The sequence below is a fragment of the Phodopus roborovskii genome, unplaced genomic scaffold (assembly GCF_943737965.1).
Source record: "Phodopus roborovskii unplaced genomic scaffold, PHOROB, whole genome shotgun sequence".
NCBI classification, from domain to species: domain Eukaryota; kingdom Metazoa; phylum Chordata; class Mammalia; order Rodentia; family Cricetidae; genus Phodopus; species Phodopus roborovskii.
The window spans coordinates 21,098,279-21,112,720 of record NW_026126459.1 but is presented as its reverse complement, the minus strand read 5'-3'; the positions used below and the strand labels follow the sequence as shown (position 1 = coordinate 21,112,720).

The 14,442-nt window shown below is 39.4% G+C and overlaps 1 protein-coding gene across 1 annotated transcript in view; it reads left to right on the top strand.

The window, feature by feature from the left end:
• Rpap3 (RNA polymerase II associated protein 3) overlaps positions 1–14,442 on the top strand; it is a 33,857-nt gene that overhangs the window by 6,797 nt on the left and 12,618 nt on the right. The window contains exons 4-9 of the mRNA XM_051189759.1: positions 1,241–1,363; positions 4,935–5,062; positions 6,532–6,653; positions 7,542–7,612; positions 9,351–9,476; positions 11,663–11,790. Coding sequence (XP_051045716.1) covers positions 1,241–1,363; positions 4,935–5,062; positions 6,532–6,653; positions 7,542–7,612; positions 9,351–9,476; positions 11,663–11,790 — 698 coding nt within the window. The remainder of the gene's footprint in view (positions 1–1,240; positions 1,364–4,934; positions 5,063–6,531; positions 6,654–7,541; positions 7,613–9,350; positions 9,477–11,662; positions 11,791–14,442) is intronic.

The window sequence follows — 14,442 nt, the reverse complement described above, 5'->3', positions numbered from 1 at the left end:
TGTTTCAGTACAGTATAGCAGTGCTTTTTGTTGTTTTTCATTCTGTTTTGTGGATTCATTACAATATGTATCCATTTTCTTGTTGATAGACACATGGGATTCCAGTTTGAAGCCATTATGTATAAACATGCTAAGAGTAGTCTCACACAGGTTTAAAGACATAAGCACCTAAGAGGGGACTTGCTGGTCACAGTTTTCCCAGTAAATTGTTTTGTTATTTTTTTTTTAATGAAACCAAAGCTCAAGAGTTGTGTGAGTGTGTTTATTTTAATATGTGTAGGTATATATGTCTGCATGTGTGTGTTGTAATTTAAGAAAAGCAGTGAGCTAGAGAAGGATGCCATGAGACAGGGTTCAAGCAGAGGTTTTTTTGTTTGTTTTTGTTTTGTTTTGTTTCAATTAGGGAAAGGGATCATAAAAAGGGCAAAGGAGAGGAGGGAGACTGGCTTCTGGGGGTGGGAGCAACAGGAGAGAGTGGGGGGAGAAAGAAAAGGGGGAGTGTTAGGAACTAGCAGCCAGCTGACCCCCTCCCCCGACGATGGGCGGCGGGACGCTCATGGCCGTGTCATCGCTATCAGCCTTACCTGGCGGCTCAAGCTTTACCTGGCTGCCAGAGGACTCAGTTAAGCATGTGCAAGCCCCCCTTTTTAAGCAAGCGCGCCTCTCTCTCTTGCTCTCCCTCTTGCTCTTCCCCCCCCTGCTCTCCCCCCCCCTCTCTCCTGCTTTCGGTTGGCCACCAGCTACCCCTTCTTTCTCTCCCTTCTCTCAATAAACTCCACGTGGGCGCTGAGTCTTGTGTTTATGTTTTATAGGCATTAGTTGCATCAAAAGAAAAACAGGGAGGAGCAGACAGAGAGGGAGAGAAAGAAAGAGAGGAGGATGGGAGGTGGACAGGACCCTTTTAAAAGGGAACATAGTGAATATGCACAGGTAGTGCTCTTGGTGGTTGCAGCTGAGGGCGTATCCTGTCAGAACCCCAAAGACAGGCCAGTACAGATGCCTGAATACTAACAGTGTGTATGTGCACATGAGTACAGGTACCCTTGGAGACCAGAGGTGTCAGATCCCCTGGAGCTGCAGTTCCAGGCGCTCGTGAGCTGTCTCTTAGCTGCTGAGTGTTGCTGCAGCTCCCTCTGCTTGTAATCTTAACTGTAGGAGATATTTGGCTTTCATTTATGTATCTGTTGAAGGGCTTTCTTAACTCCATGTAATATGAGCACTGCTCTGCTTCTGTTTTCAGGACAGTATCCTTGATGAACTTGACAAAGAAGATAGCACCCACGATTCTGTGTCCCAGGAATCGGAGTCAGAAGACGATGGTGTTCGAGTAGATTCCCAGAAGGCTCTTGTTCTAAAAGAAAAGGTACTTTAGGTTAGTTTTGGATTCCTTAGAGGAAGGGTGTGTGTAAGACTGTGTGAATTCTAAAATTCTTAGCATGGTTCTGTGGCTCTTCCCATTTTAAGTTGTTATTGGCTATATCCTTGTTGGGTAGTAGTGTGTATAGTAGGCCATCTGGTTACTTTTGCAACATTCACTATCTCTCATTTCTCTTTTGGAGAGGATGATTTTAATAGAAATATTTTAACACAGACTTAAGCAGAAGAGTTAAGGAAGAAAGTGTTTAGAAGGAAAGATAGCTTGGGTGTGGGCTAGCAGTCAGGTGTGAGGTTGGGTGAGTTTTGAAGGTGTCTCTGAAGGATTGCTAAGACACTTAAGTGAGATGACAATGTGGTTCCAGAGGCACCTGGCAGAAGTACTGTTGGTGAGGTAGAAGAATCTGGACCACAGGGATGCTGGGAGGTAGGGCATCTCCACTACAGAGTAGTAGTTGCCTAACTCTGTAGTAGTTTCCTGACTACTAGTAGAGTCTCAGGATTGTCTAGGGAAGGAATTAGGCCCTCCCCAAGGACATACACACAGGCTGTATTTGCAGGCATTGTTATTTTAACATAAAAGAATACTATTTTTATGTTAGTAACTTTCACAGCAAATATTGTCTAGAATTTTTGCTTCTCAGCTAGCATGAGGCTTTAATGAGAGACTCTGGAGTAAAAGGTTCCTTTTCCTTTCCTTGCCTCAGTAATTTTCCTTATCTTCCTGTTCTGCCTCAGTTTGCCCCTGTGAGACTTTGATTCCTTAATCTTCAGTGTTTCTGATACTGTACAGGGGAATGGAGCTTTCTCATCCAGGGATCAGAAGTCTCAATCTGTCCTGAGTTGGACATGGGAGGACTTGGGATGTAGCTTAGTGGGGTTATTATTTGAAGATAGTCTGGAGGAGAGGATGTCATTACTTGAGATATTAAGCTATGTATGACTAATAAAACACATAGAGATTGCTGCTCCTAAGGTTAGGACTAAAAATAGCAGGGCCTGTGATGTTAGTAAATTGTTAAAGCATAATGTCAGAATCTGGAAGAGATTTAATTAGGGTATGCAAATCTTAGAGGACTTGGACATATTGTCCCAGTTGTTACGTGGTGAACACACCACAGTCTTTTTTTTTTTTTTTTTTTTTTTTTCCTTATTGCTTTTTTTTTAATTTTATATAACAAAGTCCAATTAAATGAAAACAAACATTTATACACAATATTTGAGAATTTGGGCGTCGTTCTTTCCAAACTACTTCCTGCTGGTAAGGGGCGCTGTCTTGGGGGATTCGAAGAAGATTCAGATATCCTAGCTGTAGTCTGTAGGGCTGTTTTGTCCAGCTGTTTGGAATGTAGGATCAGCTTGTACTCTGTTTCAGGCGGTCTGGTGTGATCAAACCACATTAGTCTGGAAAGAATCCACATCTTTTCATTTTCTGTGGAAACAAAAATAGAAATACTTTTCCCCAGTAACTTGTTCTTCAACTTAAATTTTGGAGTCAAAGCGTTTTGTTTTTTTTTTTTTTTTTTTTTTTTTTTAGTTTATTATTTTACATGTCGCTCCCAGTTCCTTCTCCCTCCCTCCCTCCCCTCCAGACCTCCCTCCCTCCTTCCCTCCCTTTTGCCCTCTCTGCCCTCTCCCATGCACTCTAAACACCCTCCCCTCCCAACCCCCCCACCACAATACCATATGTAGGGGAATGCCATCCAGTTGGGGTCATGTAGATCTGACAGGTCCTGTGAAGTAGGGACTAGGGCTTCTCTCTTATCTCTAGAATAAGGCAGTTATCCCTCCATGGGGGATGTGTTTGCAAAGTCCTTTTGTGTACCAGGGATACATCCTGGCTCCACTGTCTGAGGTCTCTTAGACTGCTCAGACCTTCTGGCTGAGACCCATATTCCGGGGGGTCCGAGTCAGTCCCCTGCTGGCTTCCCAGCTATCAGTCTAGTGGCCCTTAGCTCCTCCTTGTTCAGGTAAGCTGTCTCTATGTACTTCTACCGCATGGTCTTGTCCTCTCTATCTGCTTCTGGGTTCTAGTTCGACTCAGTGTTTATGTATGGGTGTTTGCTCCTGTTTTCAACAGGCATTAGTTGAGGACTCCATGGAGAAGTTAGTTGTTGATCTCACTCTCCAGGAAGGGCATTTATGATAGCCTTTCCACGGAAGCTGAGATTGTTAGTTGGGAGCAGTCAGTCTTGTAGTTCCCTCGACCTTTCTTTGTGTTCAACTTTATCTTCAAACCAATATTGGCTCCCTCTTTTATGTTCTCTCTCTCTGTCTCTCTCTCTCTCTCTCTTTCCTATTTTCCATTCCTAACCAGGCTCAATCCTCCTGGTCGCACATGCCTTCCTCTCCTCCCTCTCATTTTCTCCTACTTCTCTCTCCATTAGCTGTCCTCCCCCACTTTACCTGAGGTCTGGGGGACTTGTCCCTTCCCAGTTCTGTGAGGGACTTTATATGAATCTCTTAGAATACAACTTGTATCCTAGTTCCTCTGGTGATGTGAATTATAGGCTGGTGATCATTTGATCTAGTTCTAAAATCCATATATGAGTGAGTACATACTGTGTTTCTCTTTTTGTGACTGCACACCACAGTCTTTTAATAATAGCTTAGGCTTTCTTTAGAATATTAAGAGCCATCAGATTTTATAGTACGTCTCATTTTATCGTCTTAACTTTTAAGTGTGAGAGCCCATGGACTGTAAAAAGAACATACTGATAGTTACATATCAATACTATAGCAAAACATAAGAACAGTTTTAAGAAGTGAAATAAAAGGAAAATAGCTAGATTTTATAATCACTGTTGCTTAGAAGAGAAACAGTGAAACAAAGCAAAACATAAAATAAGGTTGTCATCACCAATGAATTAGAAATGGAGTGTAATTGTTTTACTGCTAGGGTTGCCATGAATGTCCTACTTGCCATGCTAGCAGCCCACATTTAGGACTAATGGGGACATCTATAAGGCCTGAATTACTGTCTGTCCCTTTGAAAAGTCTAGTCAAGTTGTTTATTTTGAATTATTACGAGTCATTTTACATTATAACTACACTTCTTGTTTGGTGTTTAAGACCATATGGATGGCCAGAAATCAATCTTTTTTTCTTTAACTTAGGTCTCTTGACTCTCAGTCTTTTTTTTATCACTTGTGGCATCTTTTGGCATAAGTCAAAGTCTTGTGAACAGCATGACTTCTCTTAGAAGCATTGAGGGTGTTTTTCTTGGTGTTGACCCTCTTTGTAGGATGAACTGCTTAGGGTCCAACTCTGAAATTTGTAACCTCTCTGACCAAGAGGAAAGGTGACGTATGGAGCTTTAGGACATGTGGAGGTGTCCTGTTGTTCCCAAGCCCCCTAGAACAGAGCCAACCTGGTAACAGAGTCCAAAAATATTGGATGTTTTTTGAGCCCTGTATCCTCGATGGCTTTGAAAGGAAGGCTCTGTTTCTCTTTCAGGTTGGTTTACAGTGCTGCCTTTTGTCTGGCACTGTCATACTGACTGTTTTCACTCTTCTGGCGGAGCTCTTGTATTGAACCCATTTTGCTTGCTTCTCTTTCAGGGCAATAAATACTTCAAACAAGGAAAATATGATGAAGCAATTGAATGCTACACAAAAGGCATGGATGCTGACCCATATAATCCTGTGTTGCCAACAAACAGAGCATCAGCTTACTTTAGATTGAAAAAGTAAGGGCTTTCTACACATGTGTGAGTGGTCGTGTGTGTGTGGAGATTGGGTTTCTAATTTGTTTGTTTGGTTTTGTTTATGTGTTTTTTCTTTTTTTTTCTTTTTTTTTTTTTTTTTGAGACAGGGTCTCACTGTAGTCCAGAGTCCACCTGTCTCTGCCTCCTGACTTTGTGGATGAAAGGTGTGTGCTACCACACCTGCCTGGAGATTGGTTTTCAAAGGAGTTTTGTAATAAATTTCAGCAGAGATTGAAAACACACCGCATTTCTTTTACTCTGCAAATCCCTATAGGCTACTCCCTTATAGAATAATTTGTTCAATTCATTGTAAACATTTGGGTTTTAGACTGTGTGCTCAAAGTTGGTGTGCTAAGGAGTTTCTCCTGTGAAAGTCAAGTAATGATGTTCTTAATTCATTTAGAAAAAAAACGTTGGTTGCTCGGGCATGCTTGAGGCCCCTGGGTTCAGTCATCCCCACTGCGCCTCTCCCCGCCCCCACAATTAAAAGTTTTTAGCAGCTAATTTCTTTGTATTTGAAACACCATATGTTTATTATTTAGTATGCAGATCTTTTTATTGTAAACTTAAGTTATATCCCAGTATTTGCTTGTCTTTACATTCTGTTGACTCTTAAGTACAAATTTAATGTTAGGGAATGTTATATACACATGGCTGATGTAACATGGGAGTTTTAAAAGTCAGCTATTAAGAAGGAAGACATTGAGTCTGTTATTTGGAAATAGAAATTATATTGCTCTCTGAATTTTTCTTTCTACTTTTCCTTTGGGTTTTTTTTTTTTTTTTGTTTGTTTGTTTTTTTTTTTTTTTTTAAGACACGTGTGTGTGTGTGTGTGTGTGTGTGTGTGTGTGTGTGTGTGTGTGTGTAACAGCCCAGGCTGGCCTCAAACTCAGAGACCTGCCTGCCTCCTGAGCACTGTGCGCTATCTTGACTAGCTTGCATTTGTCTTCTGACAGTTTTGTAGCTTAGCTTGTTTCTTCTTTCCTTATGAACTCTTGAAATCCCACACAAACCAGAAATAACTTGGCATGGTGACATATGCCTTTCATCCCAGCATTCCCAGGATGCAGAAGTTAGCAGATCTCTGTGAGTTTGGGTGTTCAAGGCAAGCCTCATCTACAAGTTGAGTTCCAAGCCAGGCCACCAAGGGTTACACAGCAGGACCTTGTCTCAAAAAAAGAAAAAAAGAAAAAAAAAAAAAGAAAGAAAGAAAGAAAGGCTGCTTTTATAGACTGGGTGTGTAGTATATGTACAGGGTCCTGGTTTTTATTCCCAGTATTGGGATGGAGTGAGGGTAGAGGGTTGTTTTTAAATTTAATTAAATAAAAGAAGGTGGGAGATATACCTGTGATTGTGAAGTAAATCTCTTAGGAATTTCAGAAATAAATTTGAAGTTGTGTTTATTAAATGATTTTTATAACTTCATTTACTTTATTTTTTTGAATTGTAGATTTGCCGTTGCTGAGTCTGACTGTAATTTGGCAATTGCCTTGAGCAGGAGTTACACCAAGGCTTACATCAGACGAGGTGCTGCTCGGTTTGCTCTGTGGAAATTAGAGGAGGCCAGAAAAGGTATTCATCTTTTTAGATCGGCATCTAAGTATTTCTCCATTCATTAACACACAGTATACATAGAATCCTGACTAAGTATGGTATAACAGAGAACACTAAATAAGTATGGTGCCCTTTCTGTGTCACATTTTGAACAAAGCTTGTCTTTTTGACAATTGAAAATTTTTTGTTTTACTAGTAAAAAAATACAGGTGTGGTTGGATGTGTGTGCATGCCACAGCGTGTGACTAGAAGCCAGAGAATAACCTGAGGGAGTCAGTTCTCTTCCACCTGTGGAAGGGTACCAGGGATCAAGCTCAAGTTGTCAGGCTTGTCAGTGGGTGCCTGTACCTGCTGACCCATCTTACCACTCCTTTGGGTAGTTTAAAAGGTATCTTTTATTCTGGGAAGAATGCATTGTTTGCCAGAATCAGACTGTTTCAGACTCTACCTAATTGAACACTGCAGCAGCAGGTGTGACTCATGTCTTCTGACCTTTAGTTCTCAAATGCAAAATAAAGGTGACATCATGTTGGTGTTTTGAGGCAGGATGCAAGAACAAAGTGTTTTTATTCATCAGTAAATTCTGTCCTGTTCTATAACAAGCCCTGTGTAATAACTATGAAGTATGAATAAAACTGATGTTTAGTGGATTTTGCTCTGTGTGGTTTGGTGGTGTACCCTTCATGATGATATCACTACCCGGAGCTGGTGGGAGATGGTTTGCTAAAGGGTTTTCTCAGGGTTCTGTCTGCCTGGTAGAGAATAAAAATGCTTGGTAGCCTAATAGTTGTTGGTTTTACCATAGAATAATTGCTTCTGTGTCACATGAAGCAAATGACTGTGGTTTTGTACAAGTTGTAAAACTATCCACCTTTTAAAAAATTCTCTATCTTCTGTTTTATTTAGATTATGAAAAAGTATTAGAACTGGAACCAGGTAACTTTGAAGCAACAAATGAACTCAAGAAAATTGATAAGGTAAATTATAAATATTTAAGTGCCTTTGGTTTGACTTTTATATTATGAAGGTGAAACTTTTTTCTTAGGTTTTATATATACTGTAGATTTAAAAACAAGCACATTTATTATTTTTATGTGTCTGAGAGTTTTACCTATATGTATATATTTACCATGTGCTTGCCTGGTGCCTGTGGTGGTCAGAAGAGCATTGAATCTCCTAGAACTAGAGTTATAGATGTTTATGAGCTGCCATTTGAACTTGGAAGAATAGACAGTGCTTCTAACTGCTGAACTATTTCATCAGCCTCCCATGGCCAATAGATTCTTTTTCAGGATCTTAATATGTAGCTCAGGCTAACTTCAAATTCCAAACAAAGTTCAGCCTCCCAAGTGCTGGAATTACACAGAAATTTTGTAATTTTATTTCTTGTACTCTGCAGCTTAATCAAACTGGTAAGGCATAGGTACTATAGAGATGTAACCCCTAACTGATAAGCTTTTTTTTTTATAAGTTGCCTAACATTGGCTCACTTAGGAATAATGATTCTTAATAATTCCATTTTCTTGAAGTCTGTTTAAAACTCCATCAAATCATTTCGTTATATGTAAGTTGTATTGCTGTATTTAAAAAGTATGGTTTAAAGAAAAAAGTTGGCTGAAATTTCTAGAACTATTGCCTCTTCCCCCTCCCATAACAGCTTTTAAATGTTTTCTTTTTTAAAACATAGTTTTTAATTGAAAATACTTACAAATAATTTTCAAATATTTCTTTTTAATTATGAGCACATGTGTGCCCAGAAGAGGACACTAGATTCTTTGGAGCTGGAGTTATAGGTGGTTGTAAGCCACCTGATGTGGGTGGTGGGTTCTCTGCAAAGACAGCAATCACTTTTAATCAGCCCAGTTTTAAAATTACTTCACTGATCATTTCTGTGTGTTCATATTTCTGTGATAAATGTTTGCATATTATGATTCTCTGCTGCATAAGCTGTATAAATGTAAAAATCTAACAGTAGAGAATAGATGTGGTGTCTCACTCCATTAATCCTAGCATTTGGGACAAGAGATGGGAGAGCCCAAATTTGAGGCTTGAGGCCAGCTTGTGCTACATAATGAGTCTGAGGCTAGACATAGACTGAGTCTCAAAATGAGACCCTCCCCCTCAAAAAAAAAAGTAGTAATTATTTAAATGTGAAATTGGTGGTCTGGTGACAGAGAGCAGTTGCAAACTCCTGTCTCTGTGCCTTTGAATTAAAGCTGTAGTTTTTTCTTGGCACATTGTGAAAAGTGTGACAGTCATTGAGGAAATCTGGTTTTAAATATTATTTATTGCACACAAAATATATCACTTTCATTATAGTTGCAAAGTATATTTTCTTATGTATTAAGGTCAAATAAAGACTGAATAATAAATCTGGGAAATTTAGTGATGTGCTCTCAATTATTTTATGTTTGAAAAACAGCACAGCACCTAGAATAGTGCCTGGCAAATATTTGTAGTTTAAGTAAATGACCAACTTATTTGCTGGATATTGCTTATTTTAACCAAAACATGCTGCATATTCAATTTGTTTTACATATTTACACATATATTGCTTTTTTTTTTTTAGTAAGTAGAGTGAATCAGAGTAGAAAGTACGCCAGTTATCTGAGTGTAGCAGACATTTTACTGTATTTCAGTAGTTTGCATTTTGAGTCTAATACAGATGCATCTTGCATTACTTGTTTTATTTTAGTTGAGTGCTGTGTCTCCTAGGCTTTAACATCCAAAGAAAACTCACATCCCAAAGAAGTTGCTACAGTGATTAAACCAACTGAAGGGGAGAAAAAGCAAATCGAGGAACAGCAGAACAAGCAGAAGGCCATTTCAGAGAAAGATCTGGTAATCCAGTGGGGTTCTGATATGTAACAAGTGTGCTTAGCAGGATGTTACTCCTAGGTTCCTGTATGTCAGTTAAATTTCTCTCTAACATTAAAAAAGATGTGAATAGGAAGTTGAAATTAAATACACTAAAACCTCTGGTGGCTACTAAATCAAAATTAAGTTATTGATGACTTACATAAGAATAACCATGAAAATAATAAGGGCATTTAGATTTAGGGAGCAAATTACATATATTTATATGTAGACAGTTACAGATTTAATTTTTTTTTTTTTTTTTTTTTTTTTTTTTTGAAATAAGGTTTCTCTGTGGCTTTGGAGGCTGTCCTGGAACTTGCTCTTGTAGCCATGCTGGTCTTGAACTACAGAGATCTGCCTGCCTCTGCCTCCCGTGTGCTGGGATTAAAGGCATGCACCACCACCACCCATCTACAGTTCATTCTTACTGTGCTTATAAGTCATACAAAACTTTCTTATTGAAATTTATCTTCTGTTGAGAAGATTTAATGAATTTTTTAGGGAGAAAGCTATATAATTGTATTTTAGTTAAAATTTAATTTAATAGCCAGGCATGGTGGCATACACCTTTAATACCAGCACTCTGGAGGCTGGGATTGGATCTCTGAGGCCAGCCCTGGTTTACTGAGTGAGCTCAGGACAGCTAGGGCTACACAGAGAAGCCCTGTCTTGGAAAAGAGAAAAGAAAAAAAGAATTTAATGTTTAAAGATGTATTTTTATTTTATGTATATGTTCATAAACATAAAGTACACATTTGTTTACATGAATATATGTGCACCATATACGTGTGGTGCTCTCGGAACTCAGAAGAAGAAATTATAACTTTTACAAGTGGAGTCACAGATAGTTGTGAGTCACAAGAGCAGCCAGCTTAACTGCAGCATCTCTCCAGCCCCTAATCGAATGGATTTATAACCTGTGGGTCCATGCAGTACTAAAAAGTACTGATGGACAGTGCTTGTCATTGCTTTGAACTCTATTTCAGTATAGTTTAACTTATATTGGGGCTAGGGAGGTGGCTCACTGGTTAAGAGCACTGACTGCTTTTCTAGATGACTTGGGTTCAATTCCCAGCACTTACTTATGGCTGGCAGCCATTTGTAGCTCCAGTTCCAGGGGATCTGACACCCTTTTCTGGCCTTCTGGGCATGAGGCATATACATGATGAGTAGACAAGCACACAGCAAAATACCTGTATGCATAACATAAAAATAAATTCAAAGAATTAAAAATCTGCTTTATATTTCGATATATTAATATTATTTAAGAGCGGGCTGTGTAATTCTAGTACTGTGTTCGTTCACAAACATTGACTTAGGAGCTGGGAGTGTTAGTTCTCAGCTCTTAGGAGGTGGAGGTTAGAGGATCAGGAGCTCAAGGCCATCTTCAGATACCTGAGTTTTGAGATGGTCCAGTTCTGAAAGATCGTGTCTCAAACATTTGCACTTCTTTTGTAGTTTCCCTTCTCTTCTCTGTTCCTTGCTTCTTTCTTACTCTTTTTTCTTTCCTCTGCCCTCTTCTCTTTTCCCCTCTGGCTTTTCAGTGCTGGGAATCAAAACCAGGGCCAAGTTCTCCATCGTTATGCCATACCCTCAACCCATTTTTGATCAGTTCCTAATGTAGGGAAAAACTTAGTGTAATGTTTGGGCCTTTACTCTTTAATTAGTAGATAACGATTTTTTGTGCTGAAAAGAGAATAGTGTCATTAAAAAAATCATGTTAATAAATTCTACATGTCTCATGAACTAGATTTTTATTTTTGTATTGTGTGTGTGTGTACATGTGTGTGAAGGGGTATGATTATGTAGTGCAGGCCACAGGTCATCTTTCTCTGTCACTCTTCATCTTACTATTATTCTTGAGACTTGGTCTTTTCTGAACTTGGAGCTTAAATTGACTAGACCGCCTGGGTAGGAAAGCCCCCTGAGCTCCTTTTTGATGTCCCATAGTAGGGACTGTAAGCTTGTGCCATACTTGTCTGTGGATCTAGAGATCAGAGCTTAGGTCCTCATGCCTATTCAGCAAGCACCTTATTCACGGGGCTGTCTCCCCCCTAGATTATCAACAATGAGAATATAATTACTGATTTAATATTGGTATTGGTATGTTTCCTTAAGATTTGAATTTTTCAACATGTTTTGGTTTTCATATCTTTCTCCAAAAATAGGGGAATGGATTTTTCAAAGAGGGAAAATATGAGAGAGCAATTGAATGTTACACTAGAGGGATAGCTGCCGATGGTACCAATGCCCTCCTTCCAGCTAACAGAGCCATGGCCTACCTTAAGATTCAGAAGTAAGTGTTGCTTAGATTTTGCTTTCGTGATAAAAATTTACTATAGAGTGCATTTTTAATTAACCAATTAATAAAGTTGAGTTGACTTAGTATTTTTGTCATCTGTCTTTGATTCTTTCTCCCCCTCTTTCTAGTTTCTTCTTTCTTCTTAGTGCTAGAGCTAGAATCCAGGCTCTCATTTGCCAGGCTACAGTCTGGTCAGTTGGTGAGTTCCAGGAGGATCATGGGCTTGCCAGGCTGTAGTCTGGTCAGTTGGTCAGCTCCAGGTTCACAAAGGAGAGTCATCAAAGACACTTGATGCTGACAACCGGCTTCCACATGTGCACAATGGAGCACATATACCACCACAGAAGGAAAGAGAAAGAAAAAAAGAAATTCAAGTTGTTAGGCTAGCTAACGTATATTAAGAAACACTGTTCCTTGAAGTGGTAGTCTATATCAGTCTGTATCATCTCCCTGTTTCAGGGAGATGAGCAAGGCAAACTTGAGTTACAGTGACAGGAAATCTGCAAGCAGGCAAACTCTGGAAGTAGGCTGGTGAATAGTTAAATTCAGAACAGCTGTTGAGGTATGAGATCTAAATAAGGCCAGATATTTGAGGAAGACCTTCGTCTGGGTCCTATTTTTGATGTGCCAGATTGAGATAAGACACGAAAAGAACTCGGTAGTATGCTAGGTGTGGTTGGCATACAGCTTTAGGCTGGTCTCTGTGAGTTTGAGGCCAGCCTGGTTTACAGAGCAAGTTCCAGGACAGCCAGGGCTACACAGAGAAACCCTGTCTTGAAAAACAAACCAACCAAACAAAAAAACCCCTGCAACTCAGTAGATATAGGAAACAGAGTTAAGACTTGGTGCCCACAAAAGGTAGACTCTTGGTTGTTAGAACCGGAAGCCAGCTGTGATTTGTTCAGCAAAGGGGTCAGTAATACTGACTAGGATGGTTGGACCCTTGTGCTGTAGGATGTCTGGAGGGCTAGGCAGGGACTTTGCCATTCTCTGAACTGTCTTTATTTTTTATTAGTTGGTCTTTCCCATCACCTTAAAGGTCTTATAAATTGAATTTTTCTAAATCCAGCTTATACTTGGTCGTACATATGAAATATAATGTTTTTAAACATTTCCATTGACAAACAAAAACCATCTGTCTTTAGAGATTTTAGATTTTTTGACTGATTGTTAGGTGTTTGTTTGTTTTTTTGTCTTCCTAAACAGCTATCTTCTGAATTTTCTTTGAATTATTATATGGTTTTCTGGTTTATATATCCAGCAAACATTTATTAAGCTAAAGTGTGTCAGGTGTCCTGGTAGGCACCATGGGAGGTAAGTAAATGTACAGTTGCTTTTAATAAACATGAAGTTTCTTAAAGGAGGGAGAGACAGCAAAGACAATAATAGTTAAAGTACACAATGATGATGCTGAGGGGCAGGCATAAGGGCACACAAGTGGGGAGACAGTGCCGTGTGGAGACTGAGCACAGGTGTGAGGACTTAGGGAAAGCTGATTGAGGAGTTCAGCCAGTAAAGGAGCATGAGCCAGTAAAGTGAAATGGAATGAGTCTGAGCAGAGGTTCTCAATCTGTAGGTCACGACCTACATAGCAGTCACATGTTGGATAGCCTGCACATCAGATATTTACATTATGATTCATAACAGTAGCACAATTACACTTACAAAGCAGCAATGAAATAATTTTATGGTGTGAAGGGGCCGTCACAATACAAAGAGCTATATTAAAGGGTTGCAGCGTTAGGAAGGTTGAGAACCCATGGGCTAGAGGTTGTGGCCTGAAGGGATGTTCAGGGTCAAAGACATGGGTAAGAGTGGAAAAGTCCATGGTTTGTACGGAAAGTTTACAGAGAAGGCCAAAGTCCCTCTGTGTGCTCTGTAAAGGGTTGGCATCCTCAAAAGTGTAGGGCCTGTGCAAGCATCTTAAAGTCACACACAGAAAATCTGTTGATGGGAGCTTTGGCACAGACATACTCATTGTACTAAAAGTGAAGTAAGGAAATAAGAAAATGTGGGTGTCATCCCAGCATTTGGTGGAGGCTCAGAAGTTCAAGGTCACTCTAGGTTACATGAGAGCCTGCCTTTAAAAGAAGAAGAAAGAAAAACAAAACAAAACAACAAAAACAACAACAAAAAAAAAAAAGCCAGAGATTTTGGATGACAGTTGTTTGGAGAAAATGTAGTCACTGAATATTGGAAAAAAGAATTCTGTAGGATTTCAAACTCAGGAAAGAATACAGTAAGTCTAGGTAGCTGTCCTTTTTATTTATTTATTTATTTATTTTTAATGAAACAGTTCATAGATTCTGTAGCATTGCATTCCTAAAGAAAAGAATGTTCCATACATAGATATAATACTAATAAATCAGCAGTCATTTATTCTTGTCATGGGAGGGCCTGAAGGTTTTCCAGTGTATGAATGAGTGTAAGAGTGTGTGTGTGTGTGTGTGTGTGTGTGTGTGTGTGTGTGTGTGTGAAGCTGTTCTTCTGTTAATTGTAGACTACTGCCTACCAGCCTAGACTACTAGTTGGTTGCATGACTGACTAGTATTCAGATATCAGGCTATGTGCCATCACTCACATACATAACAAGCTTTTAATTTTGAATGGGTTTCCCCCAAGTTAGCTGCTCTAGGATTGATGCTT